The sequence below is a fragment of the Vipera ursinii genome (assembly GCF_947247035.1).
Source record: "Vipera ursinii genome assembly, chromosome: 2".
Taxonomy (NCBI): Eukaryota; Metazoa; Chordata; class Lepidosauria; order Squamata; family Viperidae; genus Vipera; species Vipera ursinii.
In genome coordinates, this window is record NC_139513.1 from 192,067,976 (window position 1) to 192,086,650 (window position 18,675).

The window sequence follows — 18,675 nt, forward strand, 5'->3', positions numbered from 1 at the left end:
TGATTTAATTATTAGCTGATAATTTTCTGCTTCAAAATGTCAGTTTGCATTTCAGCACTTCAGGATATTAAATTGTTTCTCCCAACTTGGAAAGGGTGCTAGAATAAAAGCAGGAGCAGTTAGCGAAAGGGAAAAAGTAAGTAGTAATTTGGATGAATAAGTAGAGTATTTAATAAGATTGAGCTAAATGATTTTTATACTTGAAAGAACTGCCTGCATGAATTATATATTTTGCCTCCATCCATACAATGAGTCATATATCTACCTTTCATCATTTATTTTAAGAAACTCAATATTGTTAATGTACAATTTTTACTAAAAATACAGTAAAACAGTAAGTAAAACAGCAGAAGTTAAATTAGAAAAAGTTCCTAGACGCATTGTGGGAGAATATTTTTTTGGGGGGTATCTAAAAGAAGCTGGGCACTAGATGAATCTAAAATGAAAGGTCCTAGCCTACTACAAATGCTGACTCTACCCGGTTATATAATTTTATATAATACTTTCCTTGCATAGTAATAGATCCAGCATTGCTTTGCAGTCAGTATTTGAGTTCAGCAACCCTATAAATCCATTAAATCGATACATAAATTCCCTGCTTATCACTCTACGCTGGACTGATGCTCTTTAATTGTGGGGTCTATCACTGCATAAGGGTCTATTTCCTACCTAAATGCATACCTTTTGGGGTGGGGAAATGCCTTTAAAACAAGTCTTGATTCCTGGCAACTGCCTGGGACAGGTTCCTGCAGTTTTGTTGGCAAATTTTTGGAAGCAGCTTGTCCTTACTTTTAAGAGAATGATAGGCGTAAGGTCACTTGGACTAGAACTCGCAGCCTCCCATTTCTAGCCAGGTGCCTTTCAAAGGTAAACAGAAGATCTAATAAAAGACAAGTCTTGCAGAACTGAATTAGCTTGTAGCAAAGTATGAAACTCACCAGGATTCTGTCTATTGTCTTAAGCATTGTGACTGTTTTCTACATTTCTTGGGAGATTTATCCCTTCAGTTTGCTCATTCTGCTGATTTGAGAACACTTAATACCTAATAAATCAATATTGCATTGCATCCTTCGCATTAAAATGAGGCAAAATAGACAAGTTTCTCTCAAATGAATCAAAAGTGTACCTTGTGGAATTCCCATTCACTTCACAATAAAGTTTTCAACAGGCTGTATCTACTGTCTACCTGCCTACTATATTCTGATTTTTAACAGCAACCAAAGACGGGGAACAGAGAAACCTCTTTATATGCATAAGGGTCCATTTCCTACCAGCATTTTTAACCTGTCGAAGATTCTTGTTTCTCCTGCAATAGCTTCAACTGTGAGGTCATTGTGTTCTCATTCTAAAAGAGTCTGGTCTTGTTGGCCTTTGAAAAGGGGTGTATTGGTGAGAAGTGGAGAAGTTTTAACATGAAAGAAGCAAAATGCCAGTCCTGAGGTTCAGGACCTCATCATGGGCCTTTCTGGTGGGTGAGTGGCTGACTTACCTGTACGATGAAAAACTGTCCAAACTACTGCTTTTTTATCAAAGTTGGCTTCATCCATCACTGCCATTTTACCTGTTGGACTTCTCTATATTTTATCCCATGGTCTCTATCCACCAGTTCTTGCCAATATGGAATCAAACAAAAGTCCTGGAGACCCTTGGGAGGTTCCTTTAGAAATCTCCAATATGGAGTACTGGTCCATTTCTTATATATTGGACCATCACAAAGCCTAGAAATTTGAAGTCCTTAATGCAGCAAAGATGCTCCAAAAGCTTGGAAGCTGAACTTTCACATTTTGGTTAAAAACAAAATCAGCTTTCCACTTTAATTTGACATGTATTAACACTGTTGACAATGTTGGGTTTTTTCTTTGTTTTGAAATGACGGTAGTTTTTTCAGCCAGGACACTATGGAGAATGGCTTTGTCTGCTTACCTGGATTAAAGATTGCCATCTGATAAAGCTGGGAAGGATGTGGGATGGTCAGATAAAATCTGAACTGGCATTGCTTCCTTTTATCACTTAAAGGCTTGTATGCAGATATTAGGAAAAGATTCCCACCCCCCTTTACTTTTGGTTCATACGTGGCAGAACGTTATTTCTTTGCATTGCACTTGGAGGAAAAATGACTTTTAAAAAAATATTTCACATTGAGCTGAATTTATGCCTATTGTATTTCAGTGAATTAAATCAGAATGCTTGCTCATTAAACAAACTGAAGAAACTCTTCTAAATGCCCTTGAAATATCCAAACATTTTACATCTATATTTATTTATTTATTTTATTTTATTTTAATCCCATTTATATCCCGCCCTTTTCCGAAGACTCAGGGCGGCTTACAATTGAACAATAGACCACCTTCTTGTATATAAATCTAGAAAAGCCTTGAAAAGAAGAAAGGAATATATCTTAGGAAAGCTGATAGCTCTTTATTTCAAGGAAATCTTAAACTGATGCTATTCGATTTGCATAAAGAAATACCAGATTTAGTTTGTTTTGGATTTTCAAGTACTGTAGCTTGTGAATTCACAATGACACTCTGCATGTTTATTCAGAATACACCCCGTTTTCTTCAGGAAAAATGTCATAGAAGAGGACTTATAGGGTCCCACTCTTAAACTTTTCTACTCTACAAGGCCTTTTAGAATTGAGAAAGATCATTTCTAAAGGAAATTTCAAGCTCCTAGGAAGTTTTGCTTCTCACCAGATATCCCAAAATCAATTCATCAGAGCCTGATGCATATATAAACCCAAAACTAAACATTTCTTAGACTGGTAATTTGCCTTTTAAGTGTCAGAATTTATCTAAATTCAAAGTCATGGATCCATTTCAACCTCCAAACTTTCATTTCATCAGTATAGTTTGGAGGAAGAAGGGGAATTATTTTTCTTCCTGGAAATCTAACTTTGTTAACGCTGTTAGAAATTTATCAATAGACCAATTTATTTTCTGCTCATCAGTTTTGCTAAAATAATTGGAAGTCGCCAATATTTTTAAAGAGTTTATTGATATTAATAATATCAATTGATGTAGCATTGCTCTGTCCTGTTTGTCTGATTAATATATTTCCTTTCTTGTGCTGTTTTTCCTCCAGGATTCCCAATCTTTTTGACACCAGCAATCCCAAGTTCCTTGTCCTCACACCCAGGCAGCCCACTCACGGACAAGGAATATGAGGTCTTTTTCTCTTCCTTGAGTCCCACATGGAAGGCAAACCTGGTGTGTCAGATCCGCCGTAACAAAGGTTGCCATGACCCTAAAATAATAGAGCTGGATCAATTTGAGAATCATGGCCAGATCCCAGAGGGTACGTGGTGCACACTTCAGATTTCTTCCAGCACCCTTTTGGGGTGAGAGTTGCTGGTAGCACTTGGTTTCCCATACATAGCTAGTCTTTCATAGCCTGTAGTTTAAAAATCCTTACATTTAACCGTGAAATATATATGTGTGTGTATGCTATAGTAATAATCTTCCACTTTTTACAAACATCTTTATCCCCCGTTCTGCAGATGGGATACAAATTTCATTTGGTCAACATTCCTTCCTCGTTGCTCTTTTTGTTGTGACATATCTACACTGAAGACATACTGTGACTTTACAGACTGCCAATTTTTTTTGTTTTTTAATTTTAAAATGAAAAGCTTTCAGATTATCTTTACCATTTTGACATTTGGGCTGATATTCATAGTTTTACCATAATTGACTGGTCTATAACGTCATGTACATAAAGAATATAGCGAAGTGTCAACTATTTGAGCTTGAGCGGGGGGCTGGACTAGAAGACCTCCAAGGTCCCTTCCAGCTCTATTCTAGTCTATTTCATGTGCTCTATTGGCTTGCATTTTGTGGAGGCCTAGAGCTCTTAACCTGCCAAGACACTACCAGGTTGTGAATTAACAAACATTAAGAAGTCTTTCCATGAAAAGAAAATAAATTAGTAGTATCTTACTGGATTTGTCTCTGGTACTTACAAGATCTACAAGACTATGGGAAGATGTTTTGGTCCAGTGGAGCATGCAGATTAGGAAAGATGTTTTTTGGGGGGAAGGCTCAAGTTAAAATTAAGAAATTAGATGATGGGATTTATTAGATGGAACATCTAAAGATTAAACACTTGTTTGAATATGGTTAAAAAATAGAAAAATTCTGGATATAATTGTATTTTAGTTTAAGAGGGATGCCCCCCTCAAGTAACATAGTATTTTTTATGATATGAGAAATATAAAAATGTTGGGATGGTTTATATGAGGGAAATGTTTTAGATACTTAAGTGTAATTGATCTTGAGAAAATTTCAATTGATAAAAATGTTCTGAATAGATTTACTGTAAAAGATTAGATGACTGGATTTATTAGATGGAATATTTAAAGATTAAATATTTGTTTGAATATGGTTAAAAAGAATAGAAAATTTTTGGATATAAATGTATCTTAGCTTAAGAGGGACATATTTCTCAAGTAGTATACTATTTCCTTCCTTTTTTCCTTCTCTTTTGTTGTTGTTGTTGTTGTTTTGTAAGATATGAGAAATGTAAAATTGTTGGGATGAGGAAAAAGACTTACATACTTACGGTAAGTGTAATTAACTTTGAGAAAATCTTAACTGGTAAGAATGTTTTGAACATTGTGGGGAAAACAAATCTAAATAAGAACTTTGAAAACAGGATCTATGACGAGGTAATTAGGATGATCAATTAGAAAAGAAGCTTTATATTGACGTGGTTGTTAAATACTAGAAAAATGTTTATATTTAATTGTTATCTATCAAAATACTAAGAAATGTACCAATTCAAGTTTGGTCAAAGAGAATATTATTGGAAGAAGAGAAAATCAAAGAAAGCTACTATGTGGATTATGGAATTATAGAAATTAATTGTTATTGATTGTTTTTAGATATAAACCCAGACAACATGCTATTTACCAAATAGGAAGGTGACTGTTAAAAAATCAATAAAATATATATATTTAAAAATAAAAGAGTACAAAGGCCCCAGATGTGATAGCTGTGTTACAAGATGGCAGTAAATCTAAATTCAAAAGCTTAAATCACTATGACCATAGCAGCGGGAGTACTAAACTTCATTCAATAGCTTTCCTAAATGGAGTGGTAACAGTCAAATATCAGCTACAAAAAGACAGTTATAAATGCCAGAGCAAGATAGCTTTGTGAACACTAATGCTCTATGGAATTGGGGAAGAAAGACTGAAGATTGATTGTTGGTACTGTATCTGCCATAGTTTCAAATAGAAATAAAATGCTAAAGCTGAGCAATGATGCTGGGAAACTGCTGAACAGTGTCAGGAAATATGCAGCTGATTTTCTTTCATGCCTAGAGGGGCTGAGGAAATATCACATTAGAAATTAAATGATTTTTACTTCTCAAATCAGTCAGTAGATGGGGCATTCGGCCAATGGATTATATATAATTGGATTTACATTCGATTCTTTTATATAGAGCAGACATGTCAAACACAAGGCCCGGGGGACGGATCCGGCCCGCGAAGTGGTTTCATGTTGCCCGCGAAGCCATCCTGGAAACAGTGAGGGAACGGCCCCCACTGCCTTGGCACTTACCCCGGTCCCATCTCCTTCTGCCAGAGACTCTCAGATCTGTCCCACTCCTGCCCAGGCCCTCATAGGCACCCTTGATGCGAATGATGTAGAGCTGGCCATGCCCACCCAGTAGGCCATACGCACTCTAGCCATGCCCACCCAGTAGGCCACGCCCACCCTGGCCACACCCACCCGGCCCCCTGAGGGCAACCGCAATTCTGATGCGGCCCTCAATGAAATTGAGTTTGACACCCCTGATATAGAGCATTTAGGAATTGCAGTTCTACAGGGAAGAATAAAGGTTTAAATGCAAAGGAAAGTTAGCCTCTGTACTAAATTCATTCCCAGTAGTTTGGCAGGAGGACCATTGTGACCAACTGCATAGAACTGTTTTCTCAAATGTTAAACAAATAGACTTTTTAATCTTCTATTTATATTCTTCCATGAATACTACCTTCTTTAGATCAAACAATGACCGAACTGAGTCCCTATCACTAGCTGAGATCCAATGGCCCTAAGGAGAGGTGAAGATGCTGCAAAAGAGCTGAAGATGTTTAGTGGGGGGGCTTTCTTGGAAATTAGTGTATGTATGTATTTGTACTAGCAACAGCACTACCAGAAGTGTGACTATTTTCTTGATGTTACATTCAGAGCCAAAATATTGCCATATAGGACAAAGAGTTGCTACCGAGGAGATGATCTGGGGAAGAGTTGTAGAAAATTAGCTTGGGTTTATTCTTTTACTTTGGCACCCTAACTCATTTTTGAAATGTATCTATTGATTTTTTTATTTTTTATTTTGGAATTCAGATTGCTGTTTGCCTGCAATATTGTAGTGCAGGTTGTCATTCTTAATACCTTGCATTTGGGAAGCAAAAAGTAATCCTGTGTTAAAACATTTTCTATTGTGAGACTTCTAATTGGTTTAAGGGACATTTTTGAAGTTTACTCTTTCAGAATATACTGAATGATTTAAATTTCCACTGCCCATTGACGTTAATGAACATAGCTGTTTTATTAGCTTAGTATGATTTCATTCATTTCAGACTTGTCTCGTTGCTGTCTTGGGAGAAAATTGTTCTCTTTCACCTTCTGCTTCCAGGTCCTGTTTGTGCTGAACTTCCCCAAAACCCACATTTTGAGACTTTTTGTGTTTTTGCACAGTTTCGATGCTTAAACCAGAAGTTCTACACCAAAGTAAGAGCAAGAACATGCCTTACAGTCATGTTCATTTTACGGGGTCAATCCCTTAGTAGATAGTGATTTGGGTAAAATTAAGAAAGTAAAAAGATGAGATTTGTAAATGTCATGAAGGGCATCTAGCATGGTATATGGCAGTGGTGGCGAACCTATGGCACGCGTGCCAGAGGTGGCACTCAGAGGTCTCTCTGTGGGCACGTGTGCCATCACCCCATCCCCGCCTCCCCCAACAGTCCCTTCCTCACCAGCAGCCCCCACTGGAGGAGAATCGCCCCTGAGCACAGCCTACGCAGAGCAGTGCAGCCAAGGACATGGCAGCCGGACAGCGGAGACAAGACTCTGCCCTCGCGCCCTGTCACATGCAGATGATGCTGCAGGGGGCGGGCAGAGGGCGTGGCCGCCATGGCGCTGCTGGGCTTCCTGGGCGATCTGCTGCGGCGGGCCGTGGAGGCAGTGGGTGGCCTTGCAGGTGGGTGGAGCATGGGGCAGGGGCAGAGTAGGTGGGGGGTGGGTTTGGGGCATTTGGTCTCTAAAAGGTTCGCCATCACTGGTATATGGGAATGACCTTGGGAGACAGGAGAAAGACCGGCAACCTAGGCAACCACCTGTAAGAGGCAACTCAGTTTGCAAATGGGGGAAAAGTTGGTAAGTGTGCTAGAAGGGTCCCTCCCCAGTTTTCCAGAGATAAAAAGAAAGGAAGGGAGAAATACTTTCAGTCTTGCAAGATTCTGTTTAATGTAACCTTACAATAAAGATTGTGGTGGTGCTCCTGGTTGTGCTTCATGTCTGACTAACATGAAGGGCTAAACATCAGTCTTGCAAGACTGAAAGAATTTCTCCTCTCCTTTTAGTCACTGGAAGATCCCTTCTGAAATGCTTCCCATGCTCTTCCTCCTCCTCCCAAGGTCATTCCCACATACCATCACCTCATAACTTACCTTCTCATAAGGACCATTATTGGTTGATGGTCAATCCAAAAGCATAGCCAGTCCCAAGAGAAGAATTGAGATAAGTAAGCTCAGAGGCACCAGCTAAAAATGCAAAGACCAGGGATTTTATTTTTTAAAAAAATGAACTAATATATATTCTTGTTTATAAATATTGCTGTCAAATAAATGTTAAAATATATGCATGGGGAAGATAATATCTTGATGTTTCATAAGGCAAACTTGGAATTTTTGAACATCTTGACTGCAAGGCCATGCTATGCTGCTAAAAAGATACTAAGTCTATGCCCAGTGGGTCTTTATTCTACTTTGGGGATAACCCAGGACTTTGCAGTATTGCCTGACATCATGGGGTGTGTCAGTGTCAGAGCACTTGCCTCCTTTGAGAACCACCTAAACTCTCTTTATGGAGCTACACTCCTTAAGGGGACATATTCAATGCTTTGAGTTTCTAAGGGTTCCACTCAGTATCTAAGAATTCCCTTTTGTCTTCTCACACTAGGAACATGGGACCATTAGTTGCCCTCCTCAGGCAACCCTTACTAAATATAACCAGAGATATTACAGAGGTACTTCTAATAGATCAATCCTGAAGATACCCTGACTTCATCTATTCTGTTTCTCATTCTTCCACTCTCCCATTGCTTTCTTTCAGCATTACCATAGCCTCCTTCATACCTCCAGATTACGCTTTCGCTGTTCTTTTTAAGTATCTGTTCAACCAAACTAGAATTAAGCATTTGTTTCTCTACTAAAAATTCAACTCATTTGCACAAAGATATCCACTGCTGTCTCTGCTTGAAGCTAGCAATTGATGTGTGCAGCTATAGACGAGAAAGCGCAAGGAGAAAAACACCGAAGATAAAGAGGAATGGGAAACAGGAAGAAGAAAGACCCTTAAGTTCTTTTTGAATTAGTCCAATTGGAAATAAACACACCTCATCCATGACTTATCTATTCAGAGACAGTTAAATGAAGCAGGAAATAGGTTGGCAGGAGGGAAATCAGAGGCACAAGGAAATGAACTAAGTGGATCTTCTCTCCTCCCCTTCACAGTGTCTTCTCTTTTTAAAACTCTTAGAGCAGAGGTCCCCAACCTTTTGGGCACCTAGGGCCGGTGCCATGGAGAGAGGTATTTTTGTGGACCAGAGGGGGTGTGATTTTCAATACTGCCGGCATCCCAAGGATGGAGCTTTGCTTGTTTGTGCAACCTGCTTGCTGGCATGCTGCGGACTGGTGCCAGTCCACAGACCAGGGGTTGAGGATCCCTGTCTTAGAGTGTATTATTTCTCCATTCAACAGTTTCTCCTTCTAATTGTTTCTTTCACCCCAATCCTCTATGTAGTCAAACCCCTTGAATGTCCTATTTCTTTTTTCTAACTGTCTTAACCCAGTGCAAATTAAATTTTCACACACCACACATTTTTGACAGTTATGCGTCAGTGTTCTTTCAACTTCAGTGACTCTTTGTGGTTAGTTACGAATATCCGGAATCTGGAGTTCAAACTGCATTAGTCTTCTTATTATCTGCAAAATCTGACAAGGTGAAGGTTTTGGAGATTAAAAACTAGGTGAAGGGAAAGATGTCTGTGTTCTTGAAAATGACACTGAGATGATGTATAGATTCAAGTATCAGCATAGCTTTAATGCTTTTATTGTAATCATGGTGTCTGTGATAAAAATGGCTTCTGTGGATTATGAAAACTATTAATACTAATATTCAGAGTTCCTTGATCACAATTTCCCCAGTATCTAATTATTCTTACTTCTCCTTACAATTCTGTTTGCTCCTTGTGTTCCTCTAATTATATTTGTCTTTCTATCTCTGCTCCAGGGTGACAGTCTCCAAGTTCTGGGCTTTCAAAAATCAACTGTCTTCTCTTTGTCACTATGAAAGTGCTGAGGTGTTTAAAGGGGATTTAAAGGCCCTTGTATTTAGTGATTACTGGCTTAGAATAGGCCCTGGTTATCCCATCCTGCTCCAGTCATTCTGGCAGAAAGATAATTACTAGGTGTGTTAGGAATTACGTCTGAGGTGTCACATTTAACACTAGCCAGGTTTGCAGAAAGGACATAGTTTATATGGTTCATCTTAAACACGGATGCTGCCAAGTTCTAGAGACAGTTCCTACTAGGCTGAGATTGTTTTCCAGGGCAAATAGCTATGTCCAATAATACAGGATTAATTGGAAGAAACAGGAGACATACAGTATCTGAAAATGGCCAAGGATCATGTTATTAACCAAGATCAAAGTCTCTGTATTGAAAATATCTATGCGTCTCTTTTATCTAAGGGGGGGTATATTAACTACAAGGGAATTATTGTATCCCTTACATTAATTAATATTGATTGATTTTATTTTCAAATTAAATTTTACATCAAATTTTGTATTTGTCCCAATACTACTCAGCTCTTTGCCTTGCCCATGTCCCTTTTCAATCAACATAGTATTCAACAGAAAAATACTTCTTTTGATTCTTGAAAAGTTGCACAATCCAGCTATATGGATTCACCTGAATTCTGAAAGCCTCAATAACTAGGGTTTAACTCAACAGCAATTTCTCAGTTGCACTCCATTTGATGAACTGTGAGTGAAGATACTGTAGTATAGAGAGTATATCAAATTAAGTAGATATTTCTGGCTTATCACCAACTCTTTGAAGGAAATGGAGATGAGCTCTTTCTCATTTATTCTATCTTCTCTCTATTTTTAATGCAGTTCAGAGCTCTTTTGTGGCCCTCCCCATTCTTAATCTTTTTGGTTTTGTGCATCCACTAAGGAAAGAACATATATGCTGTTCATATTCTTTAAGGCTATGGGGAACTCAAGAAGCCTAATGACATGGACAGGTTGCCTTATATAACAAGGGAATGCTTAGATCTTTTGTGAATAGCAGAAAGTTATATAGCCCAAGTCTTGTGTGCTACTTTGGCCAATGGGATGAGAGAAGCCTACTTCCAGTGATAGATGCTAGAAACAGCAAAGGGAAATTACCTTTAGGAAAACTATAGTGTGTAAAGAGAAATAATAGCAACAAATTAGGCAACCTTAGTGGAGAGAATATCAAGAATTGACTATAAGTTAGGAGTTGGAGACATCTGTATATTGGGAAGGAGTGGGAATGAGATTCTGTGTGTATACTACAGTTATATTTCCCCAATTCTTCCCCCCTTTTTTCCTGGATAGCGGATCCTGTGTCCTAAGCTGCCACTCCTTGAAGAGAGTGACGTTCTCCCTACAGCCCCAAGTGAGAATCATCCCTTAGCCCCTACTGAGGTTTCTCCACTAACCCTTGAAGACCGCCTCCGCTCCAATATTGACTCCATTTTGAAATACTCCTTTGCAGTCTCAGGACAGGAGCCCCTGCTGAGGAAAGATTTCCATGTTCCACACAGTAATCTGGAAGCCCAACAGCTCGCTGAATGGTCAACTGGCTTAGATGCTGAAATGAGCACCTTTCCTCCTGAAGCGTTCACCTTATTCATCAAAAATGATGAAACCACAGAAGAGGTCACAAACCAGCATCTCTTTAAAGACATCCACCATCTGATTGGTGAAGCATTGTCTTTGGAAAAGAACCTGAAGGAAAAGAAACTGAATGATAAAAATCTAGGTCTGAATAGTGAAAAAGACATCTCAGGAAGGTAAAGGCCAAATCCAGCTTGAAAACAATATATATATATATATATCTGCTATTGCATTTGAAGGAGAAGTGACGTGCCTGTGCTAATCTGCTTTATCAATATGCTGAAATGTATCTTTAGCTTGATATGAAATAGCTCCACTATTTTTACCGCAGTGCCTTTATAGAAAGAACAATCGGATGTGGAAGTTTGCTTTGGTTGCTTATTTGCCAGTTTTCCTGTATTTGTTCTTCTCTCCAAAGTCGAGAAGAGCTAGACGGTTCTTCCCTTTTCAAAATCTAGTAGTTGTGCAATCATGAAAATCTCTCTCTCCTTTCAAAGCCATTTCTCATTTAGTTTCTTCCCATTAAAAAACACTTTTAAAATATATATATATATTGGGACATTGGGTGTGGGAGAATGGGGAATCAGACCAAGTTAGTGAAGTCTAGGTACAGACCCAAAGTCAGACTGGCATTATTCCCACTGGAATGCTCTGATTGTTGGCTTCTGATCTGCTCAAGGGGGACAGCGGCAAACCCAAACGAGAAAGGCAATCACTTTGGCCATAGCAAATGGCACACGGAAATCAGAAAAATCCCACGTGACGTGACACTGACTCACAGAACACATGCCCTACAGGCAGAATACAGATTGGCAACACAAACAGCCAAGTTTACTCTGGCATTATTTTTTGTTGATTCAAAGATGGGTGGGCAGCTGTAGAAAATAGTTTAGAAAGAGTGGCCCTGGCCTAGGCAAACAGGTAAGGGAGTAGTTACAAAAAGAAGAAATGCTTAGGTTATTATTCACTCTTAAAAGATTAGGTTTGAGGGGAGTGAGCTGATGCCCCAGGTCTATGCAAAGCACCACCATTCCTTTTTTATGACCTTCAAACCCTGACCGACCCCCAGCTATGCAATTTTAAGGTAAATCTATAACTGAAACCATAAAATAAACTTGGATCGTGTTGAAAGAAGCAAATAACTTTTAGTCCTGTTTACATGTTTGACATGTAGCCCTTGCACTACTAGCCAAAGTCTAAGTGTGACCCCTGGCTATCTTACGGTTGTCATCTTTGAATTAAGGGATGGCAGCCATGTGCTGAAATTTAACGACCTAGGAATGGAAGAAGATCTGTGGTATCAGCATTACCATCCACTGCCAGTGGATCCTTTCTACATCTCTTCATAAGATATAGTGGGGAAAAATCTCACCTGAAATGATTGAGCCAAAGCAGTTGGTCAAAGCCTGTTCCCTTATTAGGTTAACAAAAATCACCAGGGTCATACCAAAAAAACCAGGAACACTCACATCAGAGAAACAGAGATCTTATATATATCACATTCCATCCCATTCTAAGAAGCACAGGCTAAATGTATAACTAACTCACAGTAATCAAAATAATAGTAAAAATAATAATGAGGGTGTCAACCTGGAAGCAGGAGGGTGTCTCTTGTTGAAAAAGAAATCGCAACAGCAAAGGCATGGATGCCTGTAAATTACTTCTTCAAGTTATTGTAACAACACAACTCTTCCTTTTTAAAAACATAGGATAATGAGTTTATTATCTTTATTTTTTAATTAATCATCATAACTGAAGGAGAGCTGACCTACATATCAAAGCCTTTCTAGACACAGGGAGGATGTTATACAGTAAAAAAATGTGGGGGTTGCAAAAGTCATGAAAATTTGACCTTACTATGTATTAGGTGAGAAAAACACTATGTTGCAAAGCAAACAATTTCATATAGTGTTGAAACTACCATGACCTTCAGAGTTCTATGCAATTCACAGTTTATTGGGTATATCCTCTAATATGCTACAAATTTTTTACTCATCCAATTCATCCAATTCTTAATTCTACAATACTACTACAAGTCTTATTTAAGTAAAAAAAAAGATTAAAATGCTAGTATAGAAGCACGACCTAAACAGTGCACTTAACTTGGATCTTACCCATGGTTATTCAAATGACAATGTCTCAAGCCAACTTTGGAAAGGCAATAGGATAGGGCAAACCTGTTCAAGGATGAAAGTATGTTGATACCAGAAAAAAACTCTGAATTTAAAATGTGGGATGCACAAAGCACCCAGGAAGGCAGATACTCTAGCAATGTAGACAGCCACAGAAATCCCTATTACTGGCTAGGAAAGTCACAAATGGCAATTGCATGACCCAGGGACTCTGCATTCGTAAATAGATGCCAGTTGCCAAGCACCGAAATTTTGATTATGTGACCATGGGAATGCTATGTGGGTGATAAGTATGAGGGCTAGTTGTAAGTCACTTTCCTAGGTACTATTGTGACTAAACAATGATTGTAAGTCAAGGACTATCTTTAGTTGTTTGACAAAAGCAATTATATAAATTCCTCAATGTTTTTCAATAATGTTTCCACTTGAATGGGTATTTGGCTCTTTTAGCCAATAATCAGAGCCCGCTCAGTGTTCTATCATACAGGATTTGGCTGTCTCCCATGCATGAAGTATCAATAACACTGGTGTGCTGATGAAGGTATATAGCAAGAAGATCGTGGGCATCTTTGACAATTATATCTATAAGGTTCACATCTGGATAAATGTTGAGGTAGTAGCATTACCCAAATCATGTAAGTTATTGTTCTTGCTCCTATGTAGCAATGAATTCACTATAAACATTTCTTCTTAGACCTTTCCCTGAAAGGAATGAGAAATAAATTTATTTATTTATATTTATTCATTTATTAAATTTCTTTGAATGAAAATAAAAAAAATAATTGTTGATCCATGAGATGACTGGAATAATAGGACTTAAATTAAAAATAAAAATAAAAATTCTCTGGTGTCATCTACTGGTAGTCTTAGACATGTTCAGCACAGGTTTGTTAGCCCTACAAGCTTTCTTTTAAAAAAAAGAACAATTTGATGATGGATGGGAGGTGGGGATGGGAGAATAAGATGCAAGTGAATGCACTTTGCCTTAAGACTGAGTTTTATTCCTAGCTACATATCAAACAGACACTGTTCTCTGAAACAGTAGGCATTACAAGTTGCCCTGATAGGATGGGCAGGTGGGGAGAGAGGAATAAAATTAAAACAGTTTTTCTTGTTATTCCTCCATATCTTTCTTCTTATTCTCTGGCTATACCAGTCTTTTAGCTATTGACAAGGATGAAGCTCTGGTGATTCTCTGCTATGCAGTGCTTCAGGACATTTGCATATCCTCAGCTATTAGCAGAGCCTGGAAAGAAATAGAAAGAAAAAACTTTGGCTCTGAGGATCTGGTAAGATTCACTGCTGATTACCTAAGGCATCTTTCCTACCGTAGAATTCGGCACTTGGCAGACATCTCCAGGCCCCCTCTAAATGCTTATGCCACAACATTTATGCCGCTAGAATATACTTTAATGCAATTTGGGAACGTTTCCTGGCTAATTCACTCCAACAATGATTTGCCACATATTTAGGGAAGCAAGGCCTAAAGATTATTCCCAGAATTTGAGCTTGTTTTGTTCTCATTCCCTGTTCACTAGGTGTGCGATAACCTTGGCCGGCGTCATGCAGATCTGTGTGATGAATGTGCATTTTGCTCTCTAAAAACAGAGCAGTGTCAAGGGGCCTCCAATCTGAAACGCACCCACTGCAGTGATGGCATCTTCACAAACTACATTAACCCTGGGATTCTGGCTCAGCATCGGGCTAGGAGCCTCGAGGTAAATAAAGGTTAGATTGATGAGATATTGGAGAATCTTGCCCCTTTCACTACAGCTATATTTCCACTACAGCTATAATGTCCTCTAATTTTCCCATTCTTATTCTTAGAGCTCCCCAAATCTACAAGAATTTTATGGGTTTGAAACTTATGGTGGCATGCGGACAGAGTACTGGTGCGGTCGCTTGGCGGCTCATGGCTGTGATGATTATCGTGTAGCTCTTTGGCTGCAGTCAGAATATTCTTTCTTTCATGGCGGAGATTTCCCAGACAAGGTGGACATTAAGTAGCTTTTTTTAGCCATTGGTTGGTTGTTCCTCTCGTGATTCCCACTACTGTCTCATTTCATTCTTCTTAGATTTGTGACTCAACAGGAGTTCAACATCCAACTTATTGTGCATTCAAGAGCAATCAGTGCATGGAATACACCATCCGAAACAAGAAGGTGAGGACTCCCATCTTTTTGTCCTGTATTCCCACAGGTCATCGGTAAGCCTTTCTAAATGAGGCCAACTTTCTCATTTCTAATAAAGACTTTAGACAATTTCTGAATTATCATATACCATTACTGTGGATATGCTGTTTTTCAGTAGCCAAGCTGGGAAGAAGAAGAAGAAATAATGGCACCTTTTCACTGGTCATAAAAAGCTGAGTGGGTTAGGACGCTCAGTGGGTTAGGACACTGAGCTTGTTGATCAGAAGGTCGGCAGTTTGGCGGGTCAAATCCCCAAGTGCTGCGTAGCAGAGTGAGCGCCTGTTACTCATCCCAGCTTCTGCCAACCTAGCAGTTCAAAAGCACGTAAAAATGCAAGTAGAAAAATAGGGACCACTACGGTGGGAAAGTAACAGCGTTCCGTGCGCCTTTGGCGTCTAGTCATGCTGACCACATGACCACGGAGACGTCATCGGACAAGTGCTGGCTCTTTGGCTTTGAAACGGAGATGAACACCGGCCCCTAGAGTCGGAAACGACTAGCACACATGTGCGGGGGAAACTTTACCTTTACCTTTTTACCTTTACCTTAAAAAGCTGAAAATCCCTATCTCTGAAAAATATCCTACTGTATGCTTACAATTCAGCAAAACTCCCTGATCTTTATAACTTCCTATCAGTGCCAGGTTCTTTCTTTCCCCTACTCTTAAATGGATAAATTATTTATTGCTTGATAACTAGGAATCAAAGAATAGAAATTATTTGTAATCAGTTATTTTCCCTCCAGGGTTGGGTAGGCTTAATTGTTGTTTTCCTTTCAACAGCCAAAATAATTCTCTATGAAACTTCATTAGTTCATTCAAGACAAATGGGCAACCCTCAGTCACTTGTAATTTTCCCAATAAACTCATGTGGTCCTTTCTTCAGCCATCACTGATACTCCATATTTGCTGATTTGGGTACAGTTAATAGTTTACATTGAAACTGAGCTTCATTAATATTAAAATGGATTTTCATTTTAAGCCTGTCTATTTTGCTCTAAAAGGGATGCAGTGGCTCAGTGGGTTAGGACGCTGAGCTTGTCGATCAGACAGTCGGCAGTTTGGTGGGTCGAATCCCAAGTGCCGCGTAACAGAGTGAGTGCCTGTTACTCGTCCCAGCTTCTGCCAACCTAGCAGTTCGAAAGCACGTAAAAATGCAAGTAGAAAAATAGGGACCACTACGGTGGGAAGGTAACAGCGTTCCGTGCGCCTTTGGCGTCTAGTCATGCCGGCCACATGATCACGGAGACGTTCTCGGACAAGCGCTGGCTCTTCGGCTTTGAAACGGAGATGAGCACCGGCCCCTAGAGTCGGAAACGACTAGCACACATGTGCGGGGGAACCTTTACCTTTACCTTTATTTTGCCCTATTTTGTCTTTCTATATTTCTATTGAATGTAGGAAAAGGTTTCTCATCTCTAGCTTGAGATATAATTTACATAGATTATATGTCATCAAGTCATTTTTACCCCTACCAAGCACATATATTTTCTGATGATTATCTATCCCATAACTGGTCTTTTAGGTATGGTGCCATCATCCTCACTTGACTGTGTTTGAAAATTGGATAGTTGGGATATTGCAAAACAAAATATTTGTCTCTACACCTGCTTTATTTCCAGGAATGCCTGATCTGGGTAGTTTGCCTATTTTGCTCATGTTTCGTATATGTAATATATTCATTTTCTCTAATTAGTTTATTGTTTTTCCTTTCCTCTCCTCCTCTCTCCTCTTCCTTCCCTTCTGCTCCCTTTTTGAAAGGATATAGATTATATATATGTGTAAAAGCAGCATTTTAAAGGGAAAAAGGATTATTTTGCTTTCTGGGCATTTATTTCTCATAATCAGTGGTTGGGTTCAAACATTTTACTTAACTTCAATGTAGTTTGGGCACAGCTTCTTAGGCAAGTCAGGAACTGGGGTCTGGGAGTTATAGTTAATAACTTAGTTCAGCGTATGAACCCTTGTAACTTGTTTAACAATTTGGGTTCAGTATGAAGCTGCAGTACATTTTTGGAAAAATTACTTGTTTTTTACTTTAAAAAATGACTTTTGGAAAACAGGACTTTTGATTAATTGTCAAACCTATGATTTTGCAAGAATGCTGACAATATGTCTCCAAATTCCTGGTGTACTTGTGGCCAAAATAAGGGGGAGACACTTTTCTAATAAAACAGGGAAAGGAGTACAGAACAACACCGCAATTTTTCTTTTATTCACTGCTGAACCTTTTAGGCTTTCTGAAACTTATTTCCAGTCAATTATGTACTCTGGTCCTCAGTGGCATTTTCCCAGTTCTTTTTTTTTAAATCAGAATTTCTAGTTTCTGAGGCTGATCCATTGCTTAGTACCTCCAGAAAAAGTATCAATTTGAAGATACAGCGATTTTTTTCAGGACAGATGAATTCACCTCTAACTTTTTTTCTAAATTCTTTCTATCTCCATCCTCAGGTATTGCGGATTGGCTGCCTAAAAGATCAGATGTATCATGAGCTAAGCAGAGAGGAAGGAGAAGTTGAAGTGCTGCTCTGGAGCCAGAAATTCTTGAATTTTACTGAAGGGTGAATGAAAAAACAGAATGAAGTAGTTTGAACAAAAAAGGAAAAGGCCCAAAAGAGATTTAGGCACAAATGTAGCCACTGTTTTATGACTCTCAATTTAAAGATGTTTAAATATATAGTCTCTGTATTAAAGTACTACAGTAGTATGCTTTTATTTCACTGTGGAAGCTCCGCCTGCTAAATCCAACTCATAAATTTTGTCCTGTTGAGGTTTCTCAACAATTATTTTTACCAAATCTTCCTGGTTGGGTCGGGGTTACAGCAAATGGATGTAAGAAAGGTAAATGATAAAAAGCATGAACTGACAAATGAAGTGAAAGCGAGAAATATGTATCTATAAGAGAAAGAACATTAGGTTCTACATTTAGGCAAGAAAAACCAAATGCACAGGTACAGCATAAGTGGTACCTTGCTCAATAGCAGTAACTGTGAGAGGGATCTCGGAGTCCTAGTAGACAGTCACTTACATATGAGCCAGCAGAGTGCTACAGCTGCCAAAAAAGCCAACACAGTGCTGGGCTGCATTAACAGAGGGATAGAATCAAGATCACGAGAACTGTTAATACCACTTTGTAATGCCTTGGTAAGGCCACACTTGGAATACTGCATCCAGTTTTGGTCACCATGATGTA

At 38.9% G+C, this 18,675-nt stretch overlaps 1 protein-coding gene across 7 annotated transcripts; it reads left to right on the forward strand.

Moving 5' to 3' along the window:
- The first annotated feature begins 17 nt into the window (after nucleotides 1–17).
- ACRBP (acrosin binding protein) lies at nucleotides 18–18,250 on the forward strand. Of its 7 annotated transcripts, XM_083351915.1 has the most exons (10): nucleotides 18–136; nucleotides 1,316–1,432; nucleotides 3,119–3,297; nucleotides 6,646–6,740; nucleotides 10,879–11,336; nucleotides 14,449–14,581; nucleotides 14,831–15,010; nucleotides 15,120–15,284; nucleotides 15,368–15,454; nucleotides 17,934–18,250. In XM_083351915.1, the coding sequence occupies exons 2-10, from the start codon at nucleotides 1,413–1,415 to the stop codon at nucleotides 18,045–18,047; spliced, it is 1,431 nt and encodes a 476-aa protein (XP_083208041.1). In that variant the 5' UTR covers nucleotides 18–136; nucleotides 1,316–1,412; the 3' UTR covers nucleotides 18,048–18,250. The 7 variants fall into 7 exon arrangements, with proteins under 7 accessions (XP_083208041.1, XP_083208040.1, XP_083208037.1 ...); XM_083351914.1 differs by lacking the exon at nucleotides 18–136 and having other exon boundaries at nucleotides 1,374–1,472; nucleotides 3,085–3,297; nucleotides 15,368–15,498; XM_083351911.1 differs by lacking the exon at nucleotides 18–136 and having other exon boundaries at nucleotides 1,374–1,472; nucleotides 3,085–3,297.
- The last annotated feature ends 425 nt before the right edge of the window (nucleotides 18,251–18,675 follow it).